The 23,782-nt window shown below is 40.1% G+C and overlaps 1 protein-coding gene across 2 annotated transcripts in view; it reads left to right on the top strand.

The window, feature by feature from the left end:
- KCNH5 (potassium voltage-gated channel subfamily H member 5) overlaps positions 1-21,248 on the top strand; it is a 550,163-nt gene extending 528,915 nt beyond the window's left edge. For both annotated transcript variants that reach the window (XM_073610317.1, XM_073610318.1), the window contains one exon: positions 17,867-21,248. In XM_073610317.1, the coding sequence (XP_073466418.1) occupies positions 17,867-18,805 (939 nt within the window). In that variant the 3' untranslated portion in view covers positions 18,806-21,248. The remainder of the gene's footprint in view (positions 1-17,866) is intronic.
- Positions 21,249-23,782: the final 2,534 nt, after the last annotated feature.

The raw sequence follows: 23,782 nt of genomic DNA on the forward strand, positions 1-23,782 counted from the left end.
AAAAAAATAATAATAAAAATGCTATAAATCTATCCCCTTATTTTGTAGACGCTATAACTTTTGCGCAAACCAATAAATATACGCTTATTGCAATATTTTTTACCAAAAATATGTAGTAGAATACATATCGGCCTAAACTGAGGAAAAAATTTGTTTAAAAAAAAAAAAATTTGGATACTTATTATAGCAAAAAGTAAAAAATATTGTGTTTTTTTTCAAACTTGTCACTCTTGTTTTGTTTATAGCACAAGAAATAAAAAACGCAGGGGTGATCAAATACCACCAAAAGAAAGCTCTATTAGTGGGGAAAAAATGATAAAAATTTCATTTGGGTACAGTGTAGTATGATCGCGCAATTGTTATTCAAAGTGCGACAGCGCTGAAAGCTGAAAATTGGCTTGGGCAGGAAGGGGGTGAAAATGCCCTGTATGGAAGTAGTTAATGGATTTTTCATTTTTATCTTGTTGTTTATGGCTGAAATTCTGCTTTATAGTATGTAACAGCCTCTGTCAATTTCACATTTGCCTCATAGATTTTTCTGCATGCAAATGTGGAGAAAATATAAACAGCAGCATGTGAACTATGAAAAGGGTTAATTAATACAATTATCGAAATACCTTATTTCCACTCCTTTCTGTCCTAGTGATTTTCTAGTTGTTAATCTCTTGACTATGATTTACTCAGCTGTCTGCTGGGTTTTGTCAAGAGCTGAGTCAGGCTATTGCTGGCTATTGAATTCTTCTGTCTGTGCTGAACAGATGTGCTATTGATTTCACATGATCTATCAGTGCCTTACTGAAATCTGTGTCCGATTTGTCTCAATTGATGCTGATCAGTTGGGTATAGACCAGGAAAACAACTGTTTTACAAATGGATTCTCATAAAAGACCAGAAAGCAGTACTAGGGACTGGCTAAAGTTTTGCAAATGAGAGTGAGGAGATTTGGGTTTCTAAAAACTAGAATAATAATCCTTACTTGCTTATAAGACCATCATGAAGTTTAGACTTTATAGGACCTTTATGGAATTTAGACACAGTTAGCTTGACACATGATCCCTCAGAATCTGCCATAACCATGGCCGGCTCTGCCAATTAATGAGAAGCTGTGTCTACAGTATGAAATGCGTGACCCAAAGTCTTGTTAAAATCTTTTGCATTACTGACATTAAAGTGTGCATGGTCACTCTAATGGCTCTTTTGTCCCCAGAACATGGGTAGCCTATATTGCTTTGTGTTTGAAAAGCTCCTTTTGAATTGACATGGTTGGCAAACTGCAGGTCAACACATCCATAATGCAGCATATGACAATTTTTCCTGCATTATGCCACAGTTAATGCTTGATCCACATTTTACCTGGCCATAAAGGCTGGAGATTGACAACTTGAACCTGGAAGCGCTCAGAGCTGAATGTTTCTGGGTTTGTTCTTCACAGGGTAAATCAGAAAGTGGTGGTTTGCTCATCTCCCTCCACTCTCTATCCAGACGCCTGCCATGGAGGACCTTGGCACCCAGGTTGGACAGGTGGGCCTCGGACACATGGTTTGGGGGGTAGAGTGGCACCTTTCACAGCATGTGGAAGTGATTGGCCAGCTGTAAAGAATGACCTATACTAGAAATCTACTTACTATGAAAAGGTAAACAAACTCCTGGCTGCTGTAGCAGTCTGGAGTCTGTTTATATGTCAGTGCAACTGCCACTGTAATCTTTACGTTGGCTACAGCAAAAGGTTTAAAAAGACCCCTTTAGAGTCCACTTTCAGGTAAAAGCACAGAAAATGCAAGCCCTTTTAAATGTTTACTTGCAGAGTTTTGCCTTTCCATAAATATTTTTATTCACTTCCAATGTGCTGTTCAAACATGCTAGCAAATTTCACCAGGAAGAGTCAGTTTTCTAGCACACCCCCCTCACTCCTTGCACACCATTATCCTCTCCTCTTCTGGGAATAGCTAATTACTCTCTTACCTTTTGTTTAGCATCCCGAGACAAGTGAAGGGCAATTCTACAGTGCCTTGAAAAAGTATTCATACCCCTTGAAATTTTCCATATTTTGTCATGTTACTACCAAAGATTTAAATGTATTTTATTGGGATTTTTTGTGATAAACCAACACAAAGTGGCACCTAATTGTGAAGTGGAAGAAAAATGATGAATGGTTTTCATTTTTTTTTTTTTTACAAATATGTAAAAAGTGTGGCGTGCATTTGTATTCAGCCCCCCCCCCCCTTCTTTTTTTCACAGTGGGGATGGTGAGTTCAGGGTGCAGTGTTAGTTTCTCACCACACATAGCGTTTTTTGTTTTTTTTTTAGGCCAAAAAGGTTATATTTTGGTCTGATCTGACCAGAGCACCTTATTCCACATGTTTGCTGTCTCCCCCACATGGCTTCTGCAAAAAGGACTTCTTATGGCTTTCTTTCAACAATGGCTTTCTTCTTGCCACTCTTCCATAAAGGCCAGATTTGTGAGGTGGACAACTAATAATTGTCTTGTGGACAGATTCTCCCACCTGAGCTGTGGATCTCTGCAGCTAATCCAGAGTTACCATGGGCTTCTTGGCTGCTTCTATGATGAATGCTCTACATGCCTGGCCTGTCAGTTTAGGTGGACGGCCATGTCTTGATAGGTTTGCAGTTGTGCCATACTCTTTCCATTTTTTGGATGATGGATTGAACAGTGCCCCGTGAGATGTTCAAAGCTTGGGATATTTTTTTATAACCTAATTCTACTTCTCCACAACTTTATCCCTGACTTGTCTGGTGTGTTCCTTGGCTTTCATGATGCTGTTTGTTCACTAAGGTTCTCTAACAGACCTCCAAGGGCTTCATAGAACAGCTGTATTTATACTGAGATTAACTTACACACAAGTGGACTCGCAATTGGTTCCACTAGATTTTAGTTAGGGCTCTCAGAGTAAAGGGGGCTGAATACAAATGCACCCCACACTTTTCACATATTTGTAAAAAATGTTGAAAACCATTTATCATTTCCTTCCACTTCACAGTTATTTGCCACTTTGTGTTGGTCTATCACATAAAATCCCAATAAAATACATTTGCATTTTTTGTTGTAACGTGACAAAATGTGAACAATTTCAAGGGGTATGAATACTTTTTCAAGGTACTGTATAGATCATTACTTAAGTGACAGCTCTGAGTCTGCAGGGGCTGCCGAGATCACATTTAAGATGGCAGCTCCCAGCACCAGTCTCGGGGCTTTGCATGTCCACCCAAGGAAAGTTTTTACAGGTTAATGACATGTATAAAATATATTACATTCATTTTATGGTAGATTGTTGTTGAAATAGATCAGCTGCTCTCTCGCTCACATACTCTGTCTTGCTTTGGACGCCAACATACTCCTTTCCCAGTAACTGTGCCTCACTTTTACCTTACACCACATCCCACTGTGCATCACTTTTAACTCATATATATCCAAAGCTAAAAATATTATTTTAATCGTACAGTACGGGTAAGGTATTCATATACAGTAATTGACGGAGTCATCATGTATCTCTGACCATTACTGTGCAAAATGGGGCTATTTTTGCAATGTATTCACTTACCAGTGTAAACGCTTCAAACTTGGCACTAAAATTCAACCACTCAGAGCCTAATCTCAGGTGGATGACCAGGCTTGTTACATCACACCATAGGTCGCACACTTTAACACCACTCCACTTTCGCCTAGAGCCCTCACAAGGTATTCAGGCAACTCCTCACTATGAGGATTCCTTGCAGGACGGAGTGCACCTGGGTTACCATGTACTCCTTCCAGACACACCTGGTCTCCCACTATACTCTGTGAGTACCTCACAGGAGAATACCCACAGGTAAACATTCACTCTGCCAAATGCCCACATAACACAAAGCTCAGAGTAAGCATACATCTGTTGCATCAGAGAAAGACCCAGTTTTAACACTGGTCTTGGCATCAAATTCTCACTCGAGTCCAGGCATGCAACAAGCAGCTTACTCAACAAATGCAGAATTCTCTGCATCTATATCACACGCATAATGCTTGCTAACGTTGAAAAGCGAATTGCGTCTGTCCGCAAAAGCCTTGGCATAGTGCAGATTGACTCTTCCATCTTGCCATAGTTACATAGTTAGGTTGAAAAAAAGACACAAGTCCATTTAGTTAAACCTATAAACGAGAGAAAAAATAATATATGTACATATTAGGGATGACCTCAAATAAAAGTTCGACTCGAACATCTTGCGTTCGCCGAACAGCGAATATTAAGGGGGGTTTGCGGGAAATTCGAGGGCTGTGGAATGCTCCACAATGCACCGTGTATAGTGTTTGGACAGAGATAGTTTGAGCTAGATTAGACAGGCAGGTTAGTTAGATGCAGTGTACTTGATAGATCTATCTATCTATCTATCCACACACACACACACACACATATATACACAGTCTAATATACAGTATGTGTATATATATATATATATATATATATATATATATATATATATATATATATATATATATACTCTGCATTTAGAGTAGACTAGATATTCAGTGTAGACTCTATATTCAAGTCAGTGCAGGCAGTGTATTTGATATATACAGTTGTGCTCATAAGTTTACATACCCTGGCAGAATTTATGACTTCTTGGCCATTTTTCAGAGAATATGAATCATAACACAAAAACTTTTCTTTCACTCGTGGTTAGTGTTTGGCTGAAGCCACTTATTATCAATCAACTGTGTTTACTATTTTTAAATCATAATGGCAACAGAAACTACCCAAATGACCCTGATCAAATGTTTACATACCCCAGTTGTTAATACTGTGTATTGCCCCTTAACATCAATGACAGCTTGAAGTCTTTTGTGGCATTTGTGGATGAGGCTCATTATCTTCTCAGATGGTAAAGCTGCCCATTCCTCTTGGCAAAAAGCCTCCAGTTCCTGTATATTCTTGTGCTGTCTTGCATGAACTGCACGTTTGAGATCTCCCCAGAGTGGCTCAATGATATTGAGGTCAGGAGACTGAGATGGCCACTCCAGAACCTTCACTTTATTCTGCTGTAGCCAATGACAGGTCGACTTGGCCTTGTGTTTTGGATCATTCTCATATTGGAATGTCCAAGTACGTCCCATGCTCAGCTTCCTGGCTGATGAATGCAAATGTTCCTCCAGTATTTTTTGATAACATACTGCATTCATCTTGCCAACAATTTTGACCAAATTTCCTGTGCCTTTGTAGCTCACACATCCCCAAAACATCAGCGATCCACCTCCATATCTTTCATCATAGGCCTTGTTTACTCCTCTCCAAATGTAGCATTTATGGTTGTGGCTAAAAAGCTCAATTTTGGTCTCATAACTCCAAATGACTTAGTGCCAGAAGGTTTGAGGCTTGTATTCTTTAGTTGGTCTATCTGACCGTGGTTTGGTTTCAACAGAACTCCCTCATTTTCCACTTCTTGATTAGCGTTTGAACACTGCTGATTGGCATTCTCAATTCCCTGGATATCTTTTTATATCCCTTTCCTGTTTTATACAGTTCTACTACCTTTTCCTGCAGATCCTTTGACAATTCTTTTCTTTCCCCATGACTCGGAATCCAGAAAAGTCAGTGCAGCACTGGATGAAAGATGCAAGGGTCTGTCAGGAGTCCAGAAACGCATTGACCTTTTTGTACACACACACCAATTACAAGCAAACAGATGACAGGTGAGGATGGTTACCTTTAATAGCCATTCAAACCCCTTTGTGTCAACTTGTGTACATGTTATTAGGCCAAAATCACCAGGTTATGTAAACTTTTTTGATCAGGGTCATTTGGGTAGTTTCTGTTGATAGTATGATTTAAAAAAAGAGTAAACACAGTTTATTGATAATAAATTGCTTCACCTAAACACTAACCATGAATGAAATAAATGTTTTTGTGTTATCATTCATATTCTCTGAAAAATGGCCAAGAAATCATAAATTCTGCCAAGGTATTCAGTCAATGCAGGCAGTGTAGTTTATATAACACAGTGTATTGTAGTGGTTAAGGGGAACCCTGCGCTTTTAGTGGTTAAGGGGAACCCTGCGCTTTTTTTATTTTTTAAAATGGTGTGGGGGTCCCCCCAAAAATCCATACCGAGCCCTTCAGGTCTGATATGGATTTTAAGGGGAACCCCGCGACAATTTTTTTTTTTTTTTTTTTAAACCAGACTCTTATCCGAGCATGCAACCTGGCAGGCCGCAGGAAAAGGGGGGAACGAGAGCGCGCCCCCCTCCTGAACCAAACCAGGCCACATGCCCTCAACATGGGGTGGTGCTTTGGGGTGTCCCCAAAGCACCTTGTACCCATATTGATGGGGACAAGGACCTGATCCCCACAACCCTTGCCCGGTGGTTGTGGAGGTCTGTGGGCGGGGGGGCTTATCGGAATCTGGAAGCCCCCCTTTAACAAGGGGACCCCAGATCCCACCCCCCGCACGTGAATGGGTATCGGGTACATTGTACCCCTACCCATTCACCAAAAAGTGTCAAAAAAGTATAAAACGACAGTTTTTTACAATTGTAAATCCATCTTCAATCACGGCGCCAATGATCCCAAGAAAAAAAAAAAAAAAAGGAAAACTCTGCCTCCATGGGAGACGTCCTGCTGACTGCCATCTTTTTGCAGTGACAGCTGTTATATAGCCAAGGTCAGGGCCACCCGGTGATGTAACTGGGTGACCCCACCCCTTCTGACGTTATGTGATGTCAGAGGGAGGTGGGGTCACATCGCGGGACACTTTTTAAAAAAAAATTTTAATAAAGGAATTGTAAAAAACTGTCTTTTTAATTTTTTGACACTTTTTTTGGTAAATGGGTAGGAGTACAATGTACCGATACCCATTCACCTACGGGTGGAGTGGGATCTGGGGGCCCCTTGTTAAAGGGGGCTTCCAGATTCTGATAAGCCCCCCGCCCACAGACCCCCACAACCCTTTTTTTGCGGTACTCATACCCCTTGAAATTTTACACATTTTGTCATGTTGCAACCAAAAACATAAATGTATTTTATTGGGATTTTATGTGATAGACCAACACAAAGTGGCACATAATTATGAAGTGGAAGGAAAATGATACATGGTTTTCAAAATTTTTTACAAATAAAACATCTGAAAAGTGTGGCGTGCATTTGTATTCAGCCCCCTTTACTCTGATACCCCTAACCAAAATCTAGTGGAACCAATTGCCTTCAGAAGTCACCTAATTAGTAAATCGAGGCCACCTCTGTGTAATTTAATCTCAGTATAAATACAGCTGTTCTGTGAAGCTCTCAGAGGTTTGTTAGAGAACCGTAGTGAACAAACGGCATCATGAAGGCCAAGGAGAACACCAGACAGGTCAGGATTAAAGTTGTGGTGAGGTTTAAAGCAGGGTTAGGTAATAAAAAAAATCTCAAGCTTTGAACATCTTTCGGAGCACTGTTTAATATATTTTCTGAAAATGGAAAGAGTATGGCACAACTGCAAATATACAAAGACATAGTCGTCCACCTAAGCTGACAGGCTGGGCAAGGAGAGCATTAATCAGAGAAGCAGCCAAGAGGCCCATGGTAACTCTGGAGGAGCTGCAGAGATCCACAGCTCAGGTGGGAGAATCTGTCCACAAGACAACTATTAATCGTGTACTCCACAAATCTGGCCTTTATGGAAGAGTGGCAAGAAGAAAGCCATTGTTGAAAGAAAGCCATAAGAAGTCCTGTTTGCAGTTTGCAAGAAGCCATGTGGGGGACACAGGAAACATGTGGAAGAAGGTGCTCTGGTCAGATGAGACCAAAATGGAACTTTTTGGCCTAAAAGCAAAATGCTATGTGTGGTGGAAAACTAACAGTGCACATCACCCTGAACACACCATCCCCACTGTGAAACATGGTGGTGGCAGCATCATGTTGTGGGGATGCTTTTCTTCAGCAGGGACAGGGAAGCTAGTCAGAGTTGATGGGAAGATTGATGGAGTCAAATACAGGGCAATCTTAGAAGAAAACCTGTTAGAGTCTGCAAAATACTTGAGACTGGTGCGGAGGTTCACCTTCCAGCAGGACAACGACCCTAAACATACAGCCAGAGCTACAATGGAATGGTTTAGATCAAAGCATATTCATGTGTTAAAATGGCCCAGTCAAAGTCCAGACCTAAATCCAATTGAGAATCTGTGGCAAGACTTTAAAATTGCTGTTCACAGATGCTCTCCATCCAATCTGACAGAGCTTGAGCTATTTTGCAAAGAAGAATGGGCAAAAATGTCACTCACTAGATGTACAAAGCTGGTAGAGACATACCCAAAAAGACTTGCAGCTGTAATTGCAGTGAAAGGTGGTTCTACAAAGTATTGCCTCAGGGGGGCTGAATACAAATGCACGCCACACTTTCAGATATTTATTTGTAAAAAAGTTTGAAAACCATTTATCAATTTCCTTACACTTCAAAATGATGTGCCACTTTGTGTTGGTCTACCACATAAAATCCCAGTAAAATATATTTACGTTGTTGGTTGTAACATGACAAAATGTGGAAAATTTTAAGGAGATATAAATACTTTTTCAAGGCACTGTGTATAATATATATATATACACACACACACACAGTTGTGCTCATAAGTTTACATACCCTGGCAGAATTTATGATTTCTTGGCCATTTTTCAGAGAATATGAATGATAACACAAAAACTTTTCTTTCACTCATGGTTAGTGTTTGGCTGAACCCTTTTATTATCAATCAACTGTGTTTACTCTTTTTAAAGGGGTTGTAAAGCCTCATGGTTTTTCACCTTAATGCATTATATGCATTAAGGTGAAAAACCTTCTCTCATGCTGCAGCCCGCCAGAGCCCCCATTTTACTTACCTGAACCCAGTCATTCTCCCCGGGGACAAGCACACCAGCTCTAGCTGGTGTCTCGTGTCCTGATTGGATAGATTGATAGCAGTGCAGCCATTGGTTCCCACTGCTGTCAATCAAATCCAATGACGTGAGCGCCGAGGGGCGGGCCGATTCCCGCATTCATGTCTGTGGATGCAAATGCTGGACTCGGTAGTGCGCCGACAAGGTAGCCCCCTCGGGAGAGCGCTTCTCCTAGGGGGTAATCTGAAGCAGGGAGGAGCAACGAGAGCCGCCGGGTGACCCCAGAAGAGGATGTTCTGGGCCACTCTGTGCAAAACGAGCTACACAGTGGAGGTAAGTATGACATGTTTGTTATTATAAAAAAAAAACCATCCTTTACAATTGCTTTAAATAATAATGACAACAGAAACTAGCCAAAGTTGACACAAAGGGGTTCGAATGGCTATTAAAGGTAACCATCCGCACCTGTGATCTGTTTGCTTGTAATTAGTGTGTGTGTATAAAAGGTTAATGAGTTTCTGGATTTTTGACAGACCCTTGCATCTTTCATACAGTGCTGCACTGACGTTTCTAGATTCTGAGTCATGGGGAAAGAAAAAGAATTGTCAAAGGATCTGACACAACTGTAATTATATATATATATATATATATATATATATATATATATATATATATATATATATATATATATATATATATATACACACACTTACATACAATCCCATATACACAATCCTATACCTACAGTAGACCCAGAGGAAGGCATATTCCCTGGATCAAACTTTACCTATAATTGTTAGTATCCAGCTATATTATGTACATTTAGGAAGGAATCCAGTCCTTTTTTTTTAAAGCAATCTACTGAGCTGGCCAGAACCAGCTCTTCACGGAGTCTACTTCACATTTTTACAGCACTTACTGTAAAGAAAACGTTACGTATTTGGAGATGAAATCTCTTTTCCTCCAGATGTAAAAAGTGCCCCTTTGTCATCTTTGGGTACAAAGAGACCTACCAAAACTTACAAAATATTCCCTGTTCAGATATACTGTGCAGTCTGTAGTGATGGGGTCACTAATGAAAGTATTTTTATGCCCCCAAAAATTAACTCACATGCAGTGGAAAAGGAGTTTCCACAAAAATGGGCTATTCTTGTAGTTGACCCCTACTATCTATGTCCTGAACAAACATCCCACTGTACTTTACCATTGAAGATGTTCTGATTTTAAAAATTATGCTAACAGAACTATTAAGACACTCTTAAAAGCTCTTTAACCTTGTAGGTCCAGCCCTGCAACTAGCTCTATTTCTGTATATGGACTAGGACAATGAATAACCAACATAATCCTGTATTTCAGGATTGTGCTAATGCAGAGCAGTTACAACTGCTTTCTGCTCCTTTTCTCTATAGATGCCATGGAACATCTCCATTCATATGGGCAGAATCTTACGGCTAAAAGCTTGGACAGCAGAAAACGCCTGTAAAAGGCACCTCACAAATGCGTTTCAAGGACAAGGTCTGTTAGGTGAGACTCTTGACCAATTCAAGAAGGGAACAGGTGGGAAAGGAATCCCACAGGGAGATTTACTATGAGAGTTTTAGGGTTAATAATTGCTTCCTTTGAGGCAGTCGTTTGGACCCTAGGGAAAAAGCGTCTTCATCCAGATCTATTCAATCTGATATGCCAAAGGTGGGGCCTGCAGGTGTGACCTTCCTATCTGTTTCTTGCCAGAACCAATTCTGGTTTTGAATACTCTAGTTATCCCTTGGTCTCAGTTCAGGCTAATTTATACCTTCCCTCTACTGCGGATTCTGCCTCACCTTTTTCACTAAATTGAGCAGAGGATGGAACTGGTATTCTACTGGCTCCAAAGTGGCCCAGAAGAACCTAGTAAACAGACATACTCAGACTTCTTGCAGATGATCCTTGGCCTCTTCTCAACACCTTCCCAACCTTTTCCCTATCTCAAGGCCCTCTCTATTCCACCCTGCTTCACAGTATCTGCCTTTAATGGCATAGCTGTTAAAACTCAAGTCCTAAGGATACAGGGGGTTTTGAGTCTGTGATTCCTACCTCGTTAAAAGCAAGAAACCCCATTTTCAGGAAGATTTACTATCTGACCTGAAAATGTCACTTTGTCTGGTGCAAGTGCCCTCTGTTTAGTCCCAGAAATTACTCTGTGTCTCACATTCTGGCCTTCCTGCAAACAGGTCTTGGCCAGAATCTAGTTCTTAGCAGCCTAAAATGGCAGGTATTGATCTTATCCATCCTTCCAAGGGTCTTTGGGTTTTCACACTCTTGTGATGCCCTTTATTCAATGGTTCTCTCCGCCCACCAGATTCCACCAACTTTCCAGCAAAATAGCTTTTAGGGTAGCTATCACGTCTATCAGATATGCCTCTGAACTTGCATCTCTTTCCCATGAAGAGCCTTTCCACATACTTCACTGTGATAAGGTTTTATTATGCCCAAGACCTTCCGTTCTTCTAAATGTTGTTTCAGCATTCAGCGAGGACATTGTTCTGCCATCTCTGTGCCTTGTCCTTAAGCATCCAAAGTCCCTCTACATTGTCTGGTTATAGAGCCATTAGAGTATACCTAAAAGCTGCTGCTTCCAATAAACAAATGTTTGTTCTTTCCTTGGGACCTCACAAGGGGGGAACTCGATTACAAGAGCTTATGCTTTTAAACAAAAATCTCCTCCTGCGCTATTGCGTGCCCAATCCAACAGATCTGTATGTGTATCCTGGGCCTTTAGTCACCAAGCCTTGGTTACAACTTACAACTGTGTAAGGCTACCACCTAGACATCTGTTCATACTTTCTCAAAAATTTACCAAGTGGATGTCAAGTCTTCTGCAGTTGCAACTTTTGGCAGCAAGGTTCTAGGAGCGTCACTCTAAACTTGGGTCTTGGACCCCCGTTGTTTTTTGGCCCGGTTGGCACAATTCCATTTGCCTAGTTGTTGCCCACCTATGTATTCATTGCTTGGGAGTGTCCTATGGTGTTTGTATAAGTTTCCTTTTTCTTGTACTGTTAGATCAAGATAAGAGGAAATCTGACTTACTTGAAGTATAGTCTTGAAGTATAGTACATGGTCCCCCTCCCCAAACTGTCCTTACTCTGCATTGCTGCCTACAAAATAAAGGATTCATGGAGTGGGGTATGGTTATTGGGGAGGCACCGTGTCCTCAAAAGCTTGCCAGTGTCCAGTCACCTGGAGGTATGAGCTTATAACACATGGTGTATGAATAAGTTGCCTATGTACTGTACTGTACTTCAAGATTTACAGGCAAGTCAAAATTCCTCTTTTTGTCTATCTTCGATAGGGCAAGGAATTTTTAAAACACCCAAGTAATTTTTTTTCCTTTGTGTCTGGAGGTTTTTGCCTTATTGAGAGGTTTTCCCTTTATTGTCATGTAGACATAAGAAGAAATGGGAAGGAAAAATTCCCACCAAAGTGAAGAACCACAGCAAGTGCTCCCACTGGAAAAATTCAGCTTTACTCCTGCTCTGGTGAAAACTTCAAATTTTGTATTTTCCCAACACTTTCAGTGCCAGCCGTCACCAGGATAAATAGTGAGATTGACATCCTATAGGGATACAAGCAGAAACAATAACCTAACAGAGGTTCTAACCCTTTACCACTCAAAAAAAAAACATTTTGGCTATAGATACACTTTGAATTTAAAATACATTCAATACTAGTTACTCTACCGTGCAAATACTGAAAATTTACTAAATTAAAGGAATGGATACAGCCTGCCTTAATTGCAGTGAGCTAATCTAATTAATATTAGAGCAGGCAATTAAATGCGTTAAATAAAATCAATGAATTTATCATTACGTCCATGACTGCACTACTGTGTTAAGTCGATGTCATGTTAATTATACTGTTGCAAGGTACAGTTACGATGCATTATTTATCGGCCTATCAATTATGCAATCATGCAGTACTCATAAACTGGGACATTAACGCTCTACTTAATTAGCCAAACACGCTCGTCTGCCTCGTGCTTCTTGTTTAAAATAATAAAAGGCCATTATTTTTTAAGGCTGGAATTCATGAACAGGTGGATGGAAATGATCTACCAATGAATAAACAATCAACAAATTTTATTGAAATGGCTTACATTTACAGACCTGTTGCGGAACAAAGTTTAATGCCAATAAACCTTACATTTTTGTGGATTTATGCACAGGCTTCTTTAATTTTGTTTAATGGCAGTAGGCATCACAAGATTAAATTATGTTAAAGCTGAACTGCAGGCAGATGTAATAAAACAGAAATGAAGGCAGCAAGTTAATGGAGTTGTAAAGGTAGAAGGTTTTTTAATCTTAATGCATTCTATGCATTAAGGCCAGGGTTGTGAGGAAGAGGCCCTTGTCCTTATGTCCTTACCAACCTGGGGACAAGGTTCTTTGGGAAAGGAGGGGGGTTCCCCATAAAGCACCCCAATATTGAGGGCGTGTGGCCTGGTATGGTTCAGGAGGGGGGGGGGATGTGCTCGCTCATCACCATCCCTCCTTTCCTAGCCCGCTGGGCTTCCTGCTTGACTAGGGGTTTGGTATGTATGTGGATTTTGGGGACCTCACACCATTTTAAATATTTTGCGGCGTGGGGTCCTCCTCAAAATCTTTACCAGATTCAGAGGGCCTGATATGGATTGAAGGGGGGAGGGGGGGGTAGGAGGGCACTCTGTTTTTTTTCACCAGCTTTTCTTTTGTTTACATTCTGCTGTCAGTGGGGAGTTCCACTGACAGCAAAGGAGTCACTAGTTGTGGCTGGTGAGTGCCAGCTCCTTAACAACAAGCTAGCTTGTGGTTAAAATACCACAAGTATTCACTACTAAAATACAACATCAAGAAATAGTGCATAGTGTAATTTAGTAGCTTTTTTTTTTTGTAACTTGCAAAAAATTTTTTAAAAAATGCCATGAGCTATTTTACCACTGATCTTAAATTGGTAGATGTTTCATGAATTGAGCCCATTGTCCTTTATGGGCTTGATTTAGTCCTCAAGTTAGATGCCAGGGCCTGTAGTGTAAACACTTGCAGCAAGACATATACCAACCATTGGTATGCAATATACACTTTAAGAAATCTACCATATTGTATTTCTTTTTATACTTTGTGTTGGCAAGAAAGAAAAATAAATAAAAGAATCAATATGTAGTCAGACTGGCCCACTAGAGACACACATTTCCCGCATCCAGGCCCTGCAGTAGCTGTGCAGTCTAGGTTGTCTGTAATGACTCCCCTGGGCATATACAGAATGTAGTGTTTGAGTTGGTTGATAGTACATTTCAGTACATTAAGCTTACAGAGTCAAGGGACTGAAGTAGAAAATAGAAGCCATCCTGACAGTAAATTGTTTAATATCTATTCTCTCCCTTCAGGCTTTTTTATGCAGTTCAGGAAATTAATTGAACTCTTAAGTTTATGTAATGCATCAAAGAGCTGAAAGAGGAATGTGAATTAAAGTGTGCCTGATGCCTACACATTGCAGATCAGCTATCGTGTGGGTGGAGGGCTATCTGCTGCAGAATATTTTTTAAAAGGCATGAGTAAAACAAATGTTTTTTGCTTTGTCAATATTTTGCCCAAATTTTACCATTTTAGTAAAATACATCTGAATTAATGGGATGGCAACAGTAGGATTGTTTTAAATAGCGCAATGGCCTTTAAATGGATACTGAGGATCATGGAAACCCTTTAAAGGTAGATATGGATGCATGGTATGCATTTTAAGGGACACGCCTTTACATTGAAATGGCATGTCAACACGTATAAATGTGTTAATGCATGCATTGAATTGAGTGCAATGGGCCTTGCAACCAGGGCTGGATTTCAGGCTAGGCCACATAGGCACTATAACTGAGCATGAGTGCCATGGCCCTATTCATTCCTATGGGGCAGTTGTACTCTGCAGGACCACTGGAGGCCTCCATGGGTGGCTGCACTTAGTCCACCCCTCCAGGCAGTTATACTTATCCAGCCCAACACCCCAACAGCTTTCCAGCACTACTGGAGCCATCATTAACAGAGAAAGCTTTAAATTATGAAGCAGGAGACCATGCTTGGGCCTAAGCAGCCAACCACCAGGCCAAAACACTGTCACGTGGGGGGGTGTGGGGGGGGGGGGGTAGGGTGCCATAATGTCATCGCCCTGTCCAGGCCCCAGTATCAGAGGTCAGACAGAACATTTTAGGAGAGCCATCTATAACTAACAGAAACTTACTGAAATGTTGGAAATAGTTTTAATATTGTTTTATTTTTACTCTAAGTGACAAGACACAAAGTTTTCAAACAGCATTTTTCTGTCTTCCAGGGTAACAGTTGTGTCCATTACACCCTAGCCTCCTAGTATTTCTGTACTAATATTCATATAGTATGGAGGTCGTACTTTTAAAAGACTTAAAATGTATTTCCTACCCAAAATGTTTTTTTCGGATAGTGTGGGGAAGGGTTGGAAGAGATTTTCACTCATCTATCAACATATGAGGGCAATCTCCAAAATAGGGGGGTACAGACAACAACCGAAAGCCAACAATGCTCCTAATGCTTACAATTATCTGCTAAAATGTGTTTTTAATGCTGTATGTGTCCCTGTTGGAAGGATTTTCCCTCCACTTCCCTACTCACCAAATCCTCCAGAATGGAAAAAAACAGCAATAAAGAAACCGAACACCATGAAAATGTTAGTTTGATTTGTGTTCAAAACTTAAAGGTTAAGTGTTACTAAACCCAGGATCCTGTATTCACTATATCCGGTCTCCCACAGCACACAGAACATGGAAAGGCAATTATTTTTAGTAAATATAAACTGCTAAATACCTTTTTTCCTCAGCAGTATATAGCAGTCTTGTGACTTCTACCAGTGTCCGTCCGAGCACTGGTTAAAGCTTGTAGGAGGAGTTGTCATTCTCCTCTGATGGTCCTATGAGGCTGCATGACTCCTGACCCTCTGTTTGGACAGTGCTGATTGGCCCTGTGCTGATCACATGCACCCCTCCCCCCTCACCTTAAAAAAGAAAAATGCTCTAGTAATACACATTAAACTGAGCATATGCAGAGTGCCCCCAAGGCTCTGTACTATCAGGGGATGGATTGAGGACTGTGGAAGAAGGGGAGGCTCATAGCACACAGGATCAAACAGCCTTTTTTACACAATGCAGAGAATTAACCCCTTAGGTTCCACAGTGAGTATAAAGAGCATATTTTACTGCATATAGAGATTGATTTTACTGTTATGGATTTAGTAACACTTTATAAGATGCAAATCCAAGGTCAGTCTTTATTTTCCTACTCATTTCCTTCACTGCATTATGTCTGCCAAATGACAAGTACACTTTAAAAGTATTCAGCGAATATAGATAATAAAGGGAAATCTATAGGGTTGGGTAAGTCCTGTTTTATTATTTTTTTTCCAAGTTGATATGATTTTAAACTGATATTTTATCACTGTTTTTCTACTATATCTAAACTATCTTTGTTTTAAAAATAAACATTTAATACATAAGAGGATTCCCAGAGCAGAACGGGTTATCCAAACAGAGCAGTAATGATTGCCTGCTTGAGGCTTACTTTGTCTGACTGGAACCTCAGTTGGAGATGTCTGATACACACATTCATCTCCGTGTAAAATTCAGCTTGAAAATCGAAATGGATCCTAAATCACAACCCTCTTCTCAAAAATAATTATATGTAAAATGTCAATATGTCATACTTTATATTTGGCTAAATAAAGTTATTGTAGCCCTGACTATAACAAAGAAAGTATATACAAAATCAACATACATTTGCTGCTTCCTTCAGATCATGATCTACAAATGGAGGTCATTCATGGTAAATTTTAATTAGTGCAGATCATTTTTTATCTCTCTAGCCACGAAAAGATAAAGGAATATGTGCATAAATCCTTTCTGATCCCTCCTCAATAAGTAACAAAAACAATCGGAGAGGTGATGGTCCAGCTGCGTGGGGAAACTGTAACAGTCCTTACAATGTTTATTGCAAATGACTTTGCAAGAGCTTTCTTGGCACCCAGCAATTGAATACATTTATAAAAAATAAAAAAAATATCCCTCTGTCAATTGATGAGCTCATTAGGGGGATAATGAACCATAGACAAAAACTTTAATAATGTAATGATAGCATGTGCTACTGGTAATTGAGCAGATAATACTGTAGCCCTTCATTTACAAGGTATCATCTAAATTACAGGATCTGTAAGGTAAAATTTGTTCTAAAATGGAGCAGAAAATAAGTAATTTGTGAACATTTTTTGAACTATAAATTCTTCAAAGGCTCTGTCACCCACTTTTTTTTTTTTATGCACTTGCTAATAAATTTGACTACTGGAGGAAGCTTTTCCAGTTTCCTCCAATTCCCTAGCACAGTCTCCTCCCTCCTAGCATGTCATAGCCCTCTCCTCTGTTGGGATTGTTTAATTACTGGCTGTGCTGGCCCAGCTCTTCCACCCCTCCTTTCATAACCTTAAATGTAGCAGCCAGGGGAGAAGCAAATAGGAATACTATGGAGTGTCACTTGAGTGACAGTTCTGAGCCTGCTAACATTACTGTATATTCAAGATGGTAGCATCTAACAGATGTTTCAGAGCTTTTCCAACGGCTATGTAAGAGAGGCTTTTATGCATAAAGAATACTAAATGCACATTTAATCTTATAAGAAGATTTTTGTTGAAAGGAATAGTTTGGCAAGAGGGTCTCCAAGATTCCATAAAATGTTCATTTTTCTGTTCATTACAGTCTCGTCTTGGTATACAGAGCACAATTCTAGCATAGGGAAAGAGTATGCACTGTAATAATATTGTATTTTTTTTTTTTTATCTGAATGCTTACAACATTTTTGTCTCCTGCCTTGGAGCAATGAATTTATAAATAAGAAAAAAGAAACCACAGTGTACGTTTTTCTAGCCAAGCATGTCTTATTTCTTTTAGTGAAAAACACAGAAGCAAACTTATTTTTGTAATGACTTTTCCTTTGCCTTTTTGTATCTCCCTCCATTAGATTGTGTTCCGAAAAATCAGCGATGTTAAGAAAGAAGAAGAGGAGCGTCAGCGGCAGAAAAATGAAGTGACCCTCACTATCCCCGTAGACCACCCAGTACGGAAGCTCTTTCAGAAATTCAAACAGCAGAAAGAGCTACGAAATCAGGGCTCGGCGCACACTGACCTGGAAAGGAACAAGCTCCAAATCGAGAATCGTTCCACAATGCACAATGGAGCTGTCATTACTGGCACCAGTGTTGTAACCGTGTCCCAGATAACTCCCATTCAGACGTCTCTTTCTTACGTTAGAACCAGCGAGTCTTTGAAGCAGAACAACAGGGATGCGATAGAGTTGAAGCCGAATAGCGGCAGTGACCCAAACTGTCTCAAAGTTACCAGCCCCATGTGCGTCAAAAACGCTAATGCCAAGGGTTGGCTGAGATTAAAAAATAACATGCAGGCCCATGAGGAGAAAAAGGAGGACTGGAATAACGTCACAAAGGCAGAATCCATGGGCTTACTGTCAGACGACCCAAAATGCATTGACCCCGAGAGTGGGGTTTCTAAAAATCCCTTGAGGAAAACAGACTCATGCGATAGTGGTATAACAAAAAGTGACCTTCGGTTGGACAAAGCGGGGGAAACGCGTAGCCCGCTTGAGCACAGCCCGATTCAAGCTGATGCAAAGCACCCTTTTTATCCTATTCCTGAACAGGCCTTACAGACCACTCTGCAAGAAGTCAAACATGAGCTTAAGGATGACATTCAGCTATTAAGCTCTCGCATGTCTGCCCTTGAACAGCAGGTGGCAGAAATCCTAAAACTACTATCGGAAAAGAAAACACCCCTGACACCCCCCAAAACTCCATCCAGTCCCCTTCAGATACCATGTCAGGATATTTTTAGCGTTTCCAGGCCGGTAACCCCGGATTCTGAAAAGGACGAGATACATGTATAACGTATATTGTACATGAGTGTGAGTGGGTGTATGGGTGCATAAATGCACAGGTCCAGTAGGCATATATACGAATATATGCAGTGATAAATAATTTTAAAATGCATTGTTCACTCTAAGCTGACTGAACTGAAATGACCATAGTAAACATGGATCTTCAATCCATTCTGTGGGGTTGCACTGGATATTGGTTTCTCTTTGAAGTCATTTTAGTGTGGGAAAAAAAGGCCCTATTCTATTACAGTAGCTTTGGGTTAAGGGTAATGACCACCTGTTGGATGAAGTACTTACTGCTAGAACCCATGAGGAAGACAGTCTATTCTTCTGGTCAGGGGGACCCAAAAATGGAATAAAAAAAACAAACAACCAATTCTTCTGGTCAGAATTGTGGTCAGATTTTAGCACTGACTTTAATGACTACCCATAGATAAAAAAAATAAATAAAAACAGGTATTAAGGGGCAGTCAATCAAAACTACTTAATCACAATGAAAACTTTGTAATTCAGGCAATCAGCTAAATACCCCCTTTAATATTCCAAAATGAGCAGAAAAAGCTGAACCACAAAACAGCGGTGACCTCCTCGTGACTGTGCAGTGTGGCTGTGTCATGTGAAGGAGGAGTTTGAATCACAAGACTGGCTGAACAGTTTTTTGTAAATGGGTATTTAATGGATAATGGATTTCTTGGAGTCCAAGGTTAAAAGATGATCTCATTTGAAGGATCAAGAAAATACTACATTTCCCAAACACAGCCTCTAAAGAACTTAATAAGACTCTCTACAATATACCTGCGCAGTGGGTCTACCAGTTCTGAGGTCAGACCCGTGTGCTTACCTGAAGATGAGGATTGAGCATATTGCTTATTATTTTATATGGCAGGACACCATCTTCCCTGTCCCCAGACTTGTACATGAACCCAGTTTTTATAAAGCTACACAGACCATTGGAAGGCCAGGGAATAGGCTGTTTTCTATATCATGAGTGTACAGCATCCTTTTGAGTTTTTGTACTGCAAAAGGCTTGAAGTGCATTTATCTTTAAACATAACTTCATTTAATAGGTGTCCTAAGCCAGTCTACATGAAGCTAAAAGATTTGGGCTAGCATTCCTATCTACAAGTAATAATATCCCATTCCAGAGTTCATGATTTAGGGTAGGCATCCTGCATCTCTCCAACAACTGATCACCACTATTCCATGACAGCAAGTGGATTTTTGGGACCTGTGGTTCCTCAGAAACTGGAGAGATACGAGTTGCGCCCATCTCATGGCTTAGAGGGAACATTGCTTCAACATAACTTGAATATATTATTTTATCAATTTTCAATGTGTAAATATTGCATGTCCAGCTGGATACTGGCCTGCCAAAGATAAAACTCCTTACTCTAGATATTGCTTGTAAAATATGCAGTTGACTGCATGCGTTCTTTACTTTATTTATAATCTTAATTACACTATTTATATAATAAAAAGGCAATGCTATATTTAACTATCAGGGTCCATCCTGCCAATATTGCTAGGAAAAGTCACAGACATCAGGCTTGTAACAGGAAACATCTCTTTTTAGAACTTTTCAATATTAAGCTTATAATAACCTTAAGTAGATAATTGAGGAGTTAAATAAGTATTCCACTAGCAGAAACTGCTTAAGACCCCTCCATGTAGGTCCCTCCCCTCTAGTACCCACTTTTTCTGTTAACATGACAGTAGAGTCTTAGGTAGAACCTGGATAGTGTTTGAGCTATAACAGTGAAATATTTCTACCTGTTGTTTTGGAGCAGGATACTATATGGAGGAGTCTTTAGTCACTTTAGAAATAAGACCTTAAAACATGCGTATAGGTTAAAGGATGAATATGTATTAACTTGGTTTAATGTGGAGGAACAATGTTTATAGCAAATTTTTCCCATTGTTCCTTACCTCCATCTCAGTTGAAACTCTAGTGTGAGTGGCTGCAAGCATCAGACCGGTGGGGACGGTCTAAAATGTCTAATTAAATCTCAGGTTCATCAAAACAAAAAGGTATGCAAATTCTTAAACCCCATTCGCACTTGTGCGACCTGTCACATGACTTAGGACATCAAAGTAGCATGACAAGTTGTACCCCATGCTTTCGAATGATAACCATTTATATATTTGCGACTTAAAGTCATAGCAACTTCACAGTAGTTCATGCACTACTTTGGTCCGAATTTCTTGCAACTTGAGGGCCATAGACTTCAATGTTAACCCTCAAAAGTTGCATGAAAGTCATACCTGAATGTTTTACATGCAACAGTGGGTCTGATTTTGCAAAGGCAAAACAAGTCACATCCAAGTTGCACCCATTCAAAGTTGCATCAAATTTATAGTGCATAGAATAGGTGCAGCGCAATAAGGTATAAACATAAACTATACACTCATTAAACAAGATACTCTCTACAAAACTAGTGACCAGAGTGAAAACATGAACAAAAATCTAAATAAATCGGAAAGTCCCATACAAAGAACTATACCTCTGTGTAATGAATAAGTGAAAGTCCGTATATCTTCGCAGTGTTTCAGGTGACCCACCACCTCCAGATAAATTGCCTGCTCACCTCCAATACCAGACCTTACTACAGTGTCACATTTGCCTCTGACCAATTACTCCTATGAAAGGTACAGCAACACTCTTCTTCCTCCCATCTAGGGTTATAGCTACTGCCCTTCTCTGCTTGATCCTCAGTCATCAGCGTAGCATAGAATTAAAAACGTAATGACCATAGTGCTATTTCCAAACATTTACTGTTAAAACATGAGGGAATTAAAAACACAAGGATATACAAATAACAAGTGTTCGGTATTATCAGCTCACCACGCTGACACTAATAGCTGCTGTGTGACATTACGGGCTTCAGATCCTCCCACCACTAGTAAGCAATTGGTGAATAATCGACCATTGAGGAGTATGGGTATGCCAACCTTGCCACTTCCAGACTCCTATGCACAGAAGGGTTAATATGATGATTAGGTATAAGGCTTTTTACGGGCATGTGTGATGTCAGTTCCCCGCCTACTGAAGAAGCCCAATCGGAGGGTGTAACGTGTATAGGTGGGAGGTGCTTAAGCCTGTGATGTCACACAGCAGCTATTAGTGTCAGCGTGGTGAGCTGATAATACTGATATTTGTATATCCTTGTGATGCGTTTTTAATTCCCTCATGTTTTAACAATAACTGTTTGGAAATAGAGAGCACTATGGTCTTGATTGAGGATCAAGGAGAGAAGGACAGTAGCTATACCCCGAGACGGGAGGAAGAAGAATGTTGCTGTACCTTTAATAGGAGGAATTGGTCAGAGGCGAATGCGACTCTGTAGTGAGATCTGTTATTGGAGGTGGTGGGTCACCTGAAACACTGTGAAGATATATGAACTGTCACTTATTCATTACACAGCGGTGTAGTTCAGTGTATGGGACTTTCTGATTTATTTTAATTTTTGTTCATATTTTTAGGATTTCACTAGTTTTGTAGAGTATATCTCGTTCAATGAGTGTATAGTTTATCTTTAAACCTTATTGCGCTGCACTTATTCTATGCGCTATAATTTTAATGTGGTGAATCTTGTGACTACAACTATAAAGTGTAAAGTGTTAGCGGCAATCATCTTTGCCTGGGTTGCAAGGCATATATATATTTTTATGTGAGAAGTATTTTGTATACCCGGTTCAGTTGGTGATTGCGCTGATTATTGTTTACTCCTTTTTTAGCAAAGTTGCATCAAAGTTGCACTCCAAAGTCGAGGGACTTTGGAGTCGTACAAGTGTGAATGGGGCCTTACAGTTGGTTTTCTTTAGAAAGTAGCTACAGCCTGAGTAGAACAGCCTGTCCAGAATGCAGTAGAGAATGACCCTTGTGTAGATACAGTGATCTCTGCTGAATCGGACCTATAGCTCTCCAATAAACAAAATTAATGCCCTGCCGATCGGATTGCTTAAGCCCTGACATGGGAGAGAATGTGGCCAACCTCTGCAGAGAGACTACTGCCTCCTGACAGAGAGCAAGGATAATGCTGGCACGGGAAGGCTGTGGCTGCTTTCTAAACAAAAAAAAAAAAATGTAAGACTTTGCACACCTTTTGTTGCACCTGGAATGCAGTTAGCTGATTTAAACTGACCGCTTGTGGACTTTTACATAGTGACATTTTTGCCTTGATTCTAGCACTTGTCCTTGTGGCTTCTGGACAGCAAGTCCTAGCTGAGATAGGTGAGGGCAATATGGCAACATGTTCTCTTTAAATGTTATTGTCATTTTTATTTTACACTGCTGCTTAAAATGAGGGTACTTCCATATTTTTTTACTTATCTCCTTAGCCATAGACATTAGATGATATATGTTCATTTTGAAAAACCTAGCCTAAAATCAGTATGACCTGGAAACCTGTGCATATTGTAGGAAATATACACAGGTGAATGTCAGCTGGGGCTTATCCATGTACACAGTGGAGGACTGTAAAAAAGAAAAAAAAAGAAACTTGACTATACTCCATGTTTTCCAATTTTAGTGTCCCAAGGTTATGTTGTGATTGCTTGTATTTTATTTTCTGTCCAGTTACAGAACAAATCAATATCCTTAATGGACCAACATCTAATATCTATCACTAATTTTAGCTGCAATTTCATAGATAAGGCACATGCCAAACGCTTGTGTATATTGCAGGTAACTAAGTGGAGCACTGCAGTTTAAAACTATGCATACTCAGAAACTACTTTCTACACCCCCCCTGCAGGCTCGACCTGGTAATACATCTGATAAATATCAGCAAATTAAAACTACTGTCAAGATGTAATATATAAACATCGCTCTCATTAAGTAACAAGTTAGATATGCTTACCGTCATCGTCATTCACTGTGTGGGTGTCATTAATTTTGCTTTGTCAGGGGGATTAATAGCTAAAGTGACTTTTTAACTAGTAAATTACTACAGAGAGGTAAAATCTTAATATAGTCTGAATCTATGC

This window comes from Aquarana catesbeiana, linkage group LG13 (genome assembly GCF_042186555.1).
Source record: "Aquarana catesbeiana isolate 2022-GZ linkage group LG13, ASM4218655v1, whole genome shotgun sequence".
NCBI classification, from domain to species: Eukaryota; Metazoa; Chordata; class Amphibia; order Anura; family Ranidae; genus Aquarana; species Aquarana catesbeiana.